Here is a 12,433-nt window from a genome sequence, read left to right as displayed (position 1 = left end):
AAAATCCAAATAATTGTGGTTGACCATCTGACCTGTTTCTTTGTTCTTTCCAGGGCCAGTAATCACGGCATAAGCCTCGATGAGATTCCTGTTGAGAGACGGCAAAAGTTTCTCGACCGACAGAACAAAATGAAAAAATAGACTAGCAAAGTTTTATTGTATGTAAATGTCTGCAAAAATCAGACAAAAATTCAAGATATTGTAAAAATATCTTGAAATAAGACAAAACTAACTTAAAGTAACTTTTCTGAAAGAAATAGGAGCTTCTTTTAAGTCAATAACTAACATTTGTGGAGAAGTATTAGTTCCATTTGCAGATTATTTTACTTATAATATGGGAAAATGTCTTGTTGTAAGTGAAATAATCTGCTAATGTAACTAGTACTTTTTCATCATTTTTAATGAAATCTTGACATAAAGCAATAATCTTGCTGTAATGTTATTTGTAAGTTAGTTTTGTCTTACTTCAAGTATACTAAAATATTTGCACTGGAAACCAGTGTAAACACTAACTTTCTTTGAGATATTAAAATGAATACTGCTCTTAGCCAAAGCAAGGTAAAAGAAAACTGTAAACTAGACTATAAGAGTTTATTGTGGAAAAGATGAACTAATCAAAGCCTAAACAAAACATTCTACTAAAGCAGTAAAATGTTCTTTGTACAAAATCTCAGTGGCTAAAGATTATGGCTAAATGTAACTTTTTCCTGTTGGCTGTTTGACAAGATATTTTTTGATTTGAAGTACTTTAAAGTAAATGGTCTGATTATATGTCAGTTATTTCAGTCAGATACAGTTGATCCCAAATTTATTCATGCCCCTTGCAGATGTAGATTTCCACTTTACCAAGAAGTGGACTTCTGATAGCAAGTGAAACAGGCTTCTCTCAAAAGACAATAAAACCATGTAAAAAAAAAAAAAAAAACTTTTAAAAAATTACGTTTTTATTTACATGTAATTAAAATTGAATGTCAAAAATATTTGCCTCCTCCCCATAATCAGTAGAATTTTGTTCTTCATTAGCATTACAGCATCAAACAATTCTTACAACCGCTGACCAACCTTTCGTATTTTTACTCGTATTTCATCAACTTTGTCTTTGAAAAATGACCTTTAACAGATTCTCTGTCATTTTAAATCAAAATCTACCAACACTGTGTAACGATTTTGGGCTTATTACATAATTATTGTTGTTGTATTTTGTCTGTTTTCCATTGTTTAAAATGAAGATGTTTCTTGTTAGGACATTGAATAAACTCTAGATAAAACTCTTACTGCTTGTTTATTATTCTCTATCAATGGTTCACTTTAAATTTATAAGGGTTTGTGGGAATAATGACAGAAAATAGGACCAAAATAATTCTTAACAATGACTTACCGCTGACATGACTTTTCATCAGAGCAGGCAAAAGTCACAAGTGGGGTGCCCCAAGGTTCTATTCTAGGGCCCCTCATATTTAAAATCTACATGCCCTCCACTGGCTCAGATTATATTATGTAGTAAGATCACTTACCTTAAGTAAGCAGATGACACACTTCTCTACGTTACAATGTAACCAATTCAAAGACTATGAAACAATTCAAAGTTTAGCAGATTCTTAGAACAAATCAATGCATAGATGTGCCATAACTTATTTCAGCTGAACAGAAACAAAACTGAAGTTATTATCTTTGGATCTAAAGAGGAACGATGTAGAGTTAATGCACAACTTCAGTTATTACAGCTGGAAACCAGAGATAAGTTTAAAACTTGGTGTAAAGATGAACTCTGACTTGGACCTCCAGAGCCACATAAATACATTTACAAAATTGGTCTTCTAGAAAACTGCACACCTGCTGAAACAGTGAGTGATTTGCGTTTGATTAGTAATAAGTATGTATTTAACCAGGTATGTCTTATTAGGATTAAAAATCTCTTTTTCAAGGGCGACCTGACCAAGGCTGGCAGCATACACAGATGATTACAAATCAAAGCTATATATATCAAAACCCAATTAAAATACAGTATGGATAATAAAACCATGAACATAGATCAATTCTTGTCTAGATTGCAACTTTTTACTAATTCTCTTCATTTTGCCGCTGCAATGTATTATGTGTTGATTCTTTGTGTTTTTTCTTTATCACTTTCATGTAAAAGCATTTTGAACCGCCTCGTTACTGAAATGTGCTTTGCAAACAAACTTGACTTAATGATATAAAAATATTTTAGGAGAAAGAACAGAGAAAAAAGCACACCTGTGACAAAGACTTTTTTGTCCTCATTTAAGATTATTCTATTTTCAGTTTTCAGCACATGGCCACTGTAACATACGTGAGAGAACGTTTATCTTTGATGTGTCTCATTCTCATTTTAGCAGGCCTGGTGGTAGAGAGGCAAATATCTTCATGAAGAGTCAAAATGGCAACAAGTTAGCAGAGTGAACACTGTCTCAGGAAAGGCCCTAAATAAAAGCATTGTGATATTGAATAAAAGTCCAACAAACTAGGTCATAAAAAAATAGACATCTAGTAATATTCAGAGTTTGATTTGACAATTTTACCACACAGCATGGTATACCAAGTACTGAGCTCCAATATTTCAGTTATCTACTGAACTTTAACTATTGTTCAGTTTGCTCAGATGCAGTTCCTCTCATAAGCACTAGTTGCCGCTGTGATAATGTGATAAAGTGATCGGAGTAACTGTTGTTATTGTTAAACCCGGAGCAGCTGAAGAGGAGAGGAGGAGCAGCAGTGCAGCTAGCTCCACCTTTATTTCACTTTGTCCATGTCGATGGCTGTGATTGGCTCCTCCTCCGGAACAGCGACGCCCCCTGATGACTGACAGCATAAATGCTGGTGATCCTTCCAGTCCTGCATAGACCAAGAAACAGAAGGTTTCTATAGAACACAGTGCTTATAATAGTTATTAGTGCCACACCACAGTAACCAACACGGCCACCATTTTAGTCTTCGGTTTGACTCCTTGACTACTACTTCAACATATTTTTACTCAAGTAAAAAGTAGCCGTCCAAAAATTACTCAAGTAAAAGTAAAAAAGTATTTGGTAAAAAGGTGGCTCTAGTACTGAATAACTCATCAAATTATCAATCATTTAATATTTAAAAAATAAAGTTATGTGGGAATATTTGTATTTTAAAGATCAAAGTTATTCATACAAATAACATAATTACAAAATAACAAAATCAGGCCAAAAAACCCCACATTTTTCCAAATCAGTTTCTTCCAATATAAAACTTATCGAAACTTTAACAAAAACTGCATGTGTGTGTGTGTCAGATATGGGTAGATAATACAGTAATTTTACTCAAGTAAGAGTAGTGATACTTCATAATAAAATTACTTAAGTAAAAGTAAAAATACTCCTAACTCCCAACTCTGTTGCCAGGGATATGAATAATTTGGACATAACTGTACTTTTTCCCATTAGCCAGGTTGCTTTAAATTGTTTTGCCTTTGATAAATGAAATTATTTGATTATCTTTGTCTAAAGCTAAAATTAGCATGTTGATCTGAAATATTTTTGTGAAAAAAGCAAAAAACATCTAATCTACGAAAGGGAGTATCCGTCTTTGCGGCTCTGTAGGAAGTGTGGAGACCCACCTTCCTCTGGCAGAATGTGGAGCAGTAATTGACTTTGTGACATCCAGTACACTCGTTCATCGCCATCCGGCCACAGTTCACACACATCTCCTGCAGAAGCAGAACACATCACTTTAGGCTACTGAGGGAACCGCCGAGCGAGCGCCACTGAAATTGCGGAAGCTGGTTTGTCATACGTTGATGATGATCTCTGTGATGTCAGAGCTCCTTTTGGCCTCAGAGTCATCTGGCTGTTGAAACGAGATCTGGTTCTGGAATGGCTGACCCAACCCACACTGCACACCAAAACACACACGTTCAGGCTTCATTATCCACGCTTTTCTAAATGCTATCCGGTGCCTTACGTGTATCCGAGAGTGTAACCGAGAGTGTTGCGATCACTTTAATAAGCCTACAACTTTTGCCCAAGTTTTATTTTGGTGCACAAGCATTCAAACTTACTGCAAACCGAACACAAACCATGTTTGTGTTTTCCGCCACAAAGTTTTTCCAATTATGAAATCGAAAAAATTGAATCTTATGTCACATTAAAACCACAAAATTAAAATTTTTTAATTGTGATTTTCTGTAATAACACAAAGTAGTGCAAATTTCAAGGGCTGCAGCTACTGATTATTTTAGTAAATAATAGCTAAAGTAAAAATAAAAAATTGGCATATTCTGCAGATTTTGTCATTTAACCACTTCAGATTATTTTTCTGCAGTATTAGGAATACATATGAAAATGCAAATAAACAAATAAAGTAAAAAAAATGTAGGCAATAAAATAAACATTTTAAAATGAAATAACACATAATTCCTTTACTGCATGCTAAAGGAAGCATCTGCTGCTAAAAAACACATCTACATGACCTTTCTGTTCATTGACTTCACGTCAATACGGTGAAGGGCTGCTCTAGTGTTTATTTTTTAGGATAAGCAGTTAATAACTGCATAAACAAGGTTCCTAATAAAAGATTTTTTTTACAGAATTTGAACCAGGTGAACTGCGACAGACTGGCGACCTGTCCAGGGTGTACCCTGCCTCTCGCCTGGAACGTTAGCTGGAGATAGGCACCAGCATCGCTCCTGACCCCACAAGAGTGTTAGAAAATGAATAAATTGATCAGGTGAAGCTAAAACTGCTACTTGAGGAGTTGTGAATAGATTATATTTACAGACAAAGAGGATTTTTTTTAACTTAAATGCAAAATGTATATATATTTTGTCCATTTTTGGCTTAATTACTGCCGTTCTTTCAGCAAGCTGGATGCTTTGGAGTTTGTATACTTCATTTAACAATAAATTGATTGCACAATTAAGTAGACAGTTATTTCAATAAGTGATTAATCATGATTAATCTTATTAATTGTTTCAGCTCTACAAGTTTTTGTAAAGTGAGTTGAAAATAATCAATGGCTTATGACTTTTAATAAATAAAAAGCAAAAATTCTTAAATTAGAAGTAGGTCTGAACATTGATTACTTTCTAACTCATGTACAATCTGTTCTTATTTAGGAAGTCTCTGTTTACTTACCAGGTGACTTCTGAAGGCTATTGGGTTACTAAGCCAAATCAAAGGGACTATATGACTATATTTATTTAAATTAAAACAATGAATCATTTTCCTTCTCCTTCACAGTTATGTGATACGGTCTAAGTAGTTTGAGCTTTTCTATCTGATTCTTAGAGTTTCTGGTTGAGTTGGCCTCACCTCCTTCCTGCTCCCCTGACCTTTGACCCCTGCTGGCTCCCCAGCACCGTTTTTGGCCTGTTCTATCAGGGCCTTCAGCTGCTGCACGTTGCTCATCAGCGTGTTCGCCAGTTCCTCCAGGTATACCCAGGTGTTCTTCTCTCCTTCATTCACGGCCGAACATGCGTCCCCTACAGGCGCCACTTCCAGCCCCGCCACCAGCGTTGCCGACGGTGATGATGCCGCGGAGCCCACTGCTACTTTGGCTTGGATGGGCTGAGGAGCAACAGCCAGAGCTGGCAGTGCTGTTAGCACTGGAAGAAAGACGCAGGCAGACTGACATCTCAGGGAAAGCTGTACTTTAACTAGACCAGCTTGTTTAAAAAACAGGATTATACTCTGTATTAGCATGCTCATTTCTTGTATTGTATAAATTCTCAAACAGCAAAAAAGTGACAACTAGTTATTCTCATAGTACTCTGAAAATAACATGGTCCCATTTTGATTAAAAAACACCTGATGCTTATTGCCTTCATCTGGAAAAGAACAAACCAGGTGAAGTTAGTGTCTCACTGACAGAGCGTACCTGTGGTGCTGGCAAACACGTCGCTCTGTGCTGACCCATCTGAGATGATGGCGGCCGAGGCGGCGTCGCTTGTTGGCGTACGGTCAAAGGTCAACGTGTTGGAGGTAGCAAACTGCCCCGACGGGGACACCGTGACTGTCAGAGAGAGAAAATAGCAGGATTGGCCAATCATACGATAGTTTTTGGTAACCACGTAAAAAAATAAAAGGTCTATCCTGAATGTGAAGACCAGACTGAGGCCTCAGGAACACGATCTTTTTATTTTCTTGTAGCGCTGGTCGAGAGAACATTATTTTTCTGTTCTGGTGGAGTATGTTTAGACTTTCCGTAGTATGATGCCATGTTGTTGTGAAACTCGCTTCATGGTGGACAGTGGAACTGCTGATCAAGCATCTTTCAGGTTATGATGGATGCTGAATTATTCCTGAATATTGGAACCAATTGTTTTTCCTCTGACAGTGACAGTTTGGGTCAGATAGTTAAAACTTGAACAGGATATTGATCCTACACATAGCCTGGTTTTGGAGTGGAAAAGCAGGCTAACATTGTGGAATGGTCTGACTAAATACATTTTGAGCACAACCAGAAGCTTAAGACATCAGAGGTATGTGGTCTGACCTAAAACTGGTCTAAAGCTAGACATAAATATGATAATCCTAATGAGCTGCCATTATAGCAGTGCCTAAACATTAGCATGAACCAGTTCAAAGTTCATTTTTTCTGAGTCACAAGGAAGCTGATTTCTGTGGCATACACGTGGTTCCTGGAGTCAGCTGGATATTCTTCAGGGGGCTGAGATCCTTCTTTACTGGAACAACTGGGAGCTCGTTGTCCTTCTTCCGTCTTTTGTAAGGAACAAAGAGACGGACAGGGCCGGTCTGGAAAAAAAAATTGAAAAAAACAAGCAGCTGTGGATTAAATGAGTGCCGATGAGATTTTTGAGACAACTACCACTTTAGATTATCTTACTTCTTGCAATACTGCACTGTTAAACTGTGACTTGTGGTAGATTTGAGCCCTAAACTAACAAAAACACACACAAATAAGTAAGTGGAAAATATAGAAAAGTAAAAACATTAGAAGGCAGGGGCTTCCAGAGTAGAATTACAAGGCTTGGCAGCAGGGGATAAATCTGTAAATCAGGACTCTGTCACAGCAATCACATGTTGAAACTTATAATCATAAACTCCACAGAAATATTCAGCTGGAACAAACTTCAAGTGATTTTTCAGACACATCCTTCCATGTTTTATTCCTTCTGAGGTCAGAGGAGGGGTTACCTCCAATTAGGATCAAAACTGAGTTTTCTAGCAATTCAAGTATTATTTCCTGTAAACATATGCTGAAGATTTTTTTACAATTATGATTAGGTATGACCTGCAGGGCATTTTAAAATGAATTACTTTCAAACGTATAATAAATAGTGACAAAAACGTAGATTCTGTATTTGTAGAAAGTTCTTTTCCCTGATAATCACAGAGGGAATGTGGAGGGTTATTTGTTTTTTAGCTGAGCTGTACAGGATATTGGTTCTCATTTACAGGATAAATGAGATGTAAAGCTGTTTCAAATTAAAATTATTATTATTAATTTATTCATTATTAATATCCCTGCAAATGAAATCATTTCTATGTCAGAAAACGTAAGATTTTAATACTGATGTGAGCTCTTTTAAGAGCTACTGAAAGGAATTCACCCAGAAATGGACAACAGGTTAAATACACATGCTAAACATGCAAAAAATAAACAATAAACACTTACCATGGTGATATTTTCTGGTGTAACAGAGTCCCCATCCTTTGGTGACTGGAAAAGAAGCAATGCATATCAATAAATGCATAAATATGAGAAAATCTTAATTCTGCCACTTGAACATGTGATACAACAGTTCAGCTCACCCAACTTTATGCTGGATCTTTGGATAAATAATGAGTTCATAATTTAATTCCTATGTTAATCAATACATTAGAAGAGTGGGGTCATGTTGAGAGGTACAATCTGCCCTCTAGATGCTACATTGTCAAACATTTCATTCTTTGTTTGGGGTTTTTTTTTTTTTTTTCAATAAACTTTATGTGCATTGGCCTGTCACGATAACAAACTTTACTTGATGATAAATTGCCCCAGAAATTATTGTGATAAATGATAATATTGCTATCTTGAGACCATTTTGAAGAAATATATAGAGAATTGCATAACAATGCAAGTACACCCTCTCAAGGATGAGTAAACTTTAATAACGAACGAACACTTCTCACTGGAACTGGAAGATATGTTAAATATTATCCAAATAAAACACATTAACCTAAAACAATAAATAAAAAATGAAATAAAATCTACTTACAACTGAAACCATAAAAAATTAATTGTGAAGTTTGTAAACAAAATTGACTTTCAAAGAACTACCAAGTTTATTTATCATATGATTAATTGATTAAACTAATCAGCTAATCTGAATTGTTTTTCATTGTGTTTGGGTCAAGAATACACTTCTATAAGACAAAATGAAAAACATGGGTTTATTTGAGTCAGTCAGGTGTAATTAGAGTTAAGTTTAGGTTTTAATCTTAACTACTTAACACTTTTTTGGGGGGTGGGGGGAGAGAGCTCCAAGACAAAATAAAATCTTTGGGTTTATTTTACTCCATCAAAACCACAACCAAGAGATTCTGTATTGCACAGTTTCACTGCTAATGTCTGTGGAACGGTTATATGGTCCTTTTTAAGATGGTTTACTTCACAATAAAAGCCTCAAACAAAGATACAGGGGTGCAGATTTTTTGTTGTTTTTTGTTGAACTGGCATGTGTTGAATCCTACAGACACTCACATGTGTCAGGTCATCACAGCAGGCGGCACAGGTACAGGAAGCAGCATGAGGGTTCAGAATATGCTCCTAAAACACACACACACACACACACACACCCCACACACACACACACAAAGAAACAAGTTTAAATACTGAGGAGGGAAAGATGTACTCCAGCTTTCTGTTTAGAATCTGTATGAAATAGTAAAACACACACCATGAAACCATGAAAGTGTTCAGTACAGTTGCAGTCCTACAGTGTAGCTGTTGCACAGTTCAGTACCTGTATGAGGCAGAGCAGAGGTCGGCCAGCGTATCTGATGCTCCTCTTCCAGTCTTTGCTGCTCGCTCTTCCTGCCAAAGCTTCAAACTCAGTCGGCGCAAACCACTGCTGGTTGTGTTTGATACAACGACCTTTGCCCCCTAAACGATGCACAACTATTTTAGCATAGAAAATGTCAGGAATAACGCAAACAAGACTGTTTGCTGTTAATGAATATTGAGCAAACTATCGATATATAAAAGTCTGCTGTTTAAACTAACATGACCAAAGAGCGTGGGGAAAAAATACAAAAATACAAAAAAATATTCAGTTGCCTAAACTTTATATTATAGATCCTTTGAGGAAAATAGGCAAGTTAAAACCAATTGGAAATTTAGCAATGAATTATATGAATAAATAGTGAATAAACACAGAGAAACATGGAACATGGAAACAGACTCAGATTGTTATTTCAATAGAGAATTACAGTTGGTGCCACAGGCTTCAGCAGCTTTTAATCACCAATTACACAATGGAGCACAATGGTTAAGTAACCATTGTGCTTAACCACAATGGTTACTTAAGCACAATGGACTAAACCCAGGACTAAAACATATTGAACTTGGTAGGGATGCACTGATATGAAGATTTGGGCCAATATCAATATCCGATATTAATACTGACAGAATATGGAATCAGATATTGGAAAATGAAAAAGATGCCAGTATTTCATTAAAAAAGTAACTTGTTTTTAATATTAAATTCAGAAAGTTGAGCCCTAGTTATACATAGAGGCAGGTAGACGCAATAGATTTGTGCTGATACCACAAGACAGAAGACAGAATTTTCACAAGATGTCACCTGATCCCAGCCGGTTCTTGTACAGGACTCCACTCGTATTCCTGCAGCGGACTGGCAGCTCGTTGTTGTACACCGATGGGTCCCAGTTGTATTTGGAGCAAGAGTCTTTGTCCTGCAGCGGAGTCAGAGGAGTGGGTGGAGTCTGAGGGCCTGACAGACACACACAGAGGGATATAAATCATTTGTGATCATTTTTCACTTGCTGATAAAAAGCATCGTCCTGCCAGGACAGTACAGCACACCGGATGTGATGGTGGCGGCAGATTTGAGGCCCGTTGCTTCCACGATGCTGCCATCAGTGTGAACAACAATCAGGGTGGCCTTCTGGCTACTGAGCCCTTCGCCCAGCTGCAAAGTGGTCCTGCCACTCTGTAAGCACACACAAACAGTCAAATACGGAAACAATAACATGCTGTAAATGATATTAATTTCCCATACAATACAGATATCTGAGGTTTAGCATCGGCCGATGGTGAACCGATACAGAAAAAAAAGTACTGAACTGATTTAAAATGTTTGTTGTTTTTTTAACAGATATAAATGTACTGGACTACAAACATATTTGATAACTCTGCACTAGTACAGTACTCTTAAATGCACCAAAGGATTCACAAGCTTGGTCAAACATGAAAAAACAACACAACTTTCATTTGTTCTGTCAATCAATTAGGAGTAGAAGAGCCAATGTAAAATAAATAATAAAGAAACTGAAAGTGACAAAAACAATAGGTTGACTACTTTGGTCAAACACGTAAAAAATAAACTGCAACAAATCTTTCAAATGGTTCAGAAAGTGCAATTAGGAATTATAAATATAGTGTAGAATAAATAATAAAGCAGAGCACAAAGCATAGAATTAGAATGAATAGATCCACCCTTATAGGTCGGGCACATTGTCACCGATATAGAATTTCTTTCAATACAGATAATGTTGGATTGGTGCATTTTTGTCCCACAACAATATATATGATGTCAAAATAAATTATATGAAAGTGAACTTTCACTTTTTTTCCTCCATAAAGTCACCTTACAAATCAGACATGAGTCCATGGAGAAATTTGAGCAGTGAGGTGTTATTTACCAGAACGTGCTCAGGAAGGCTTGCTGACGTAGCTACTGTGGTGGTGAAAACATTGTCTTCTGCAGCCTGAACATCCGCCACGGTCACTGCAGCCACCTCTGATCAGCCCCAAAAGATAAAAATCACTGAGGTCCAAGAAAAACTACAACAAATTATTTCTGTGAATAAGACAGGACTGTGAAATGAAGTCAGACCAGTTTCACAGCTGAAAGTATGGCACACAATAAAAGCTTGTATTTAAATTCCTCTATGTTGATGAACTTAAGATTGCAAACTTGGAGTGAACCAACCAATTTCCTTAATTTTGGACGATCAGCCAATACTTGCATGGGAAACCGACCATATCCACCGATCTTATCTGCCTCCGGAAAGTTAGACACAATTGGCCTTCTGTTGCCTAAACTTTATATTTATATGTGAGAGCACTATCTCATGTGCACCTAAAATAAGTCTGTATTGTTGGGTATTGTTCAATGTTTTTCAATAAAGTAAGATGGGAACACTGAAGGTTTATCGTGACCTCACAATGGGTACACTCTTTTTTGAGTGAATTGATGACACAATTAAAAACTTCCATGATTTCTTAAACAATTAAAATGAACATTTTTAGCAACCAAAGTTACTAAAACTAATAAGTCAGTATCCATTTATTTCAAGTTCTTTGATTATTTCATTGTGTATTGCAAGATAGAAATAAATTAAATTAGTCTGACGTCTTCTTTTGTAAGTCATTGTAGATTAAATGCAATATTTTTGGTGGGTGGGGGCCCACACTACAACTGAGGCAGCCTCCACAATATATTTTCAATATTGACATTTTTTACTTATAGCTTCGGGGTTACATTTTTGAGTAATATCTGTATTTTGTATCATTATTTTTATTAATAAATATTTCTTACAGGAAAATGAAAGAACATTGGATAAATCACTGAGACTCTTAAAATTACTTCAGGAACATACTTGAATGAAATTGGGTCCAAATATCAACCACAAAGTTTCGGTGGTTGTTTAAAAATGCAGAATACTCCTGTGATTTTATGTGAGATATGCCAATAAAAAGTAATACGTTCGTTGGGCTTGTTATGCTAACTATCTCTAACCCTCTGTTAACCCTCCTGAACAGCCATGGCCTCCTGCCGCTGCCTACCTGCGAATGCCGCTTCGGCCTCGTCTGAGTTCGGGAGGTGCTCGGCTCTCATGTCAATGTTTCGCGGTTCCGCTATCACAGACATCGGAGCGACTTCGGCCTCCGACTCCGTATCCGAGCCCACTCCCTCCACCGACCCACCGATGGGCGGTTCATCCAGCCCGAGTGCCTTCGTGGCCGAGGCTGCCTCGTCCATTCTTCCGCGGAACGACAAGAACCGAATAGGGCCGAGCGGCCGCGGAACAAAGAAACAGATCCGAGGTTCCCGGAGCCTCGAACAAAGCGACGCACAAATAACGGAACTCGTAAGTTAAATTTTCTGAAATAAACTATAACTGTATTTACCAGAAACTCAGGAAAACTCTTACAAAATTCGAGCTGACCCGGAAAATTAAAGGGCAATCGTAAT

General features: G+C 37.0%; 2 protein-coding genes across 7 annotated transcripts in view; one reads left to right on the top strand and one right to left on the bottom strand.

Moving 5' to 3' along the window:
* LOC102238353 (retinal guanylyl cyclase 2-like) overlaps nt 1-1,271 on the top strand; it is a 26,558-nt gene extending 25,287 nt beyond the window's left edge. For all 3 annotated transcript variants that reach the window (XM_023346361.1, XM_023346369.1, XM_023346354.1), the window contains exon 24: nt 54-1,271. In XM_023346361.1, the coding sequence (XP_023202129.1) occupies nt 54-141 (88 nt within the window). In that variant the 3' untranslated portion in view covers nt 142-1,271. The remainder of the gene's footprint in view (nt 1-53) is intronic.
* Nucleotides 1-12,433, bottom strand: part of deaf1 (DEAF1, transcription factor) — a 24,254-nt gene extending 11,821 nt beyond the window's left edge. For 3 of the 4 annotated variants that reach the window (XR_002753847.1, XR_002753846.1, XR_002753848.1), the window contains exons 1-14: nt 12,025-12,433; nt 10,878-10,975; nt 10,039-10,165; nt 9,797-9,946; nt 8,957-9,096; nt 8,695-8,760; nt 7,627-7,671; nt 6,620-6,743; nt 5,866-6,000; nt 5,301-5,593; nt 3,784-3,882; nt 3,608-3,697; nt 2,753-2,856; nt 33-88 (exon numbers count right to left, since the gene is read on the bottom strand). Coding sequence is in view for 1 of the 4 variants with exons in the window: in XM_023346382.1 (XP_023202150.1) it covers nt 2,755-2,856; nt 3,608-3,697; nt 3,784-3,882; nt 5,301-5,593; nt 5,866-6,000; nt 6,620-6,743; nt 7,627-7,671; nt 8,695-8,760; nt 8,957-9,096; nt 9,797-9,946; nt 10,039-10,165; nt 10,878-10,975; nt 12,025-12,220 (1,665 nt within the window). In the remaining 3 variants the exon portion in view is untranslated. Of the gene's footprint in view, nt 1-32; nt 89-940; nt 2,857-3,607; nt 3,698-3,783; nt 3,883-5,300; nt 5,594-5,865; nt 6,001-6,619; nt 6,744-7,626; nt 7,672-8,694; nt 8,761-8,956; nt 9,097-9,796; nt 9,947-10,038; nt 10,166-10,877; nt 10,976-12,024 lie in introns of those variants that run through there. The other variant, XM_023346382.1, reaches the window with a different exon arrangement.

This window comes from Xiphophorus maculatus, chromosome 2, assembly GCF_002775205.1.
Source record: "Xiphophorus maculatus strain JP 163 A chromosome 2, X_maculatus-5.0-male, whole genome shotgun sequence".
In the NCBI taxonomy this organism is placed as follows: Eukaryota; Metazoa; Chordata; class Actinopteri; order Cyprinodontiformes; family Poeciliidae; genus Xiphophorus; species Xiphophorus maculatus.
This window is presented reverse-complemented; position numbering and strand designations above follow the sequence as displayed.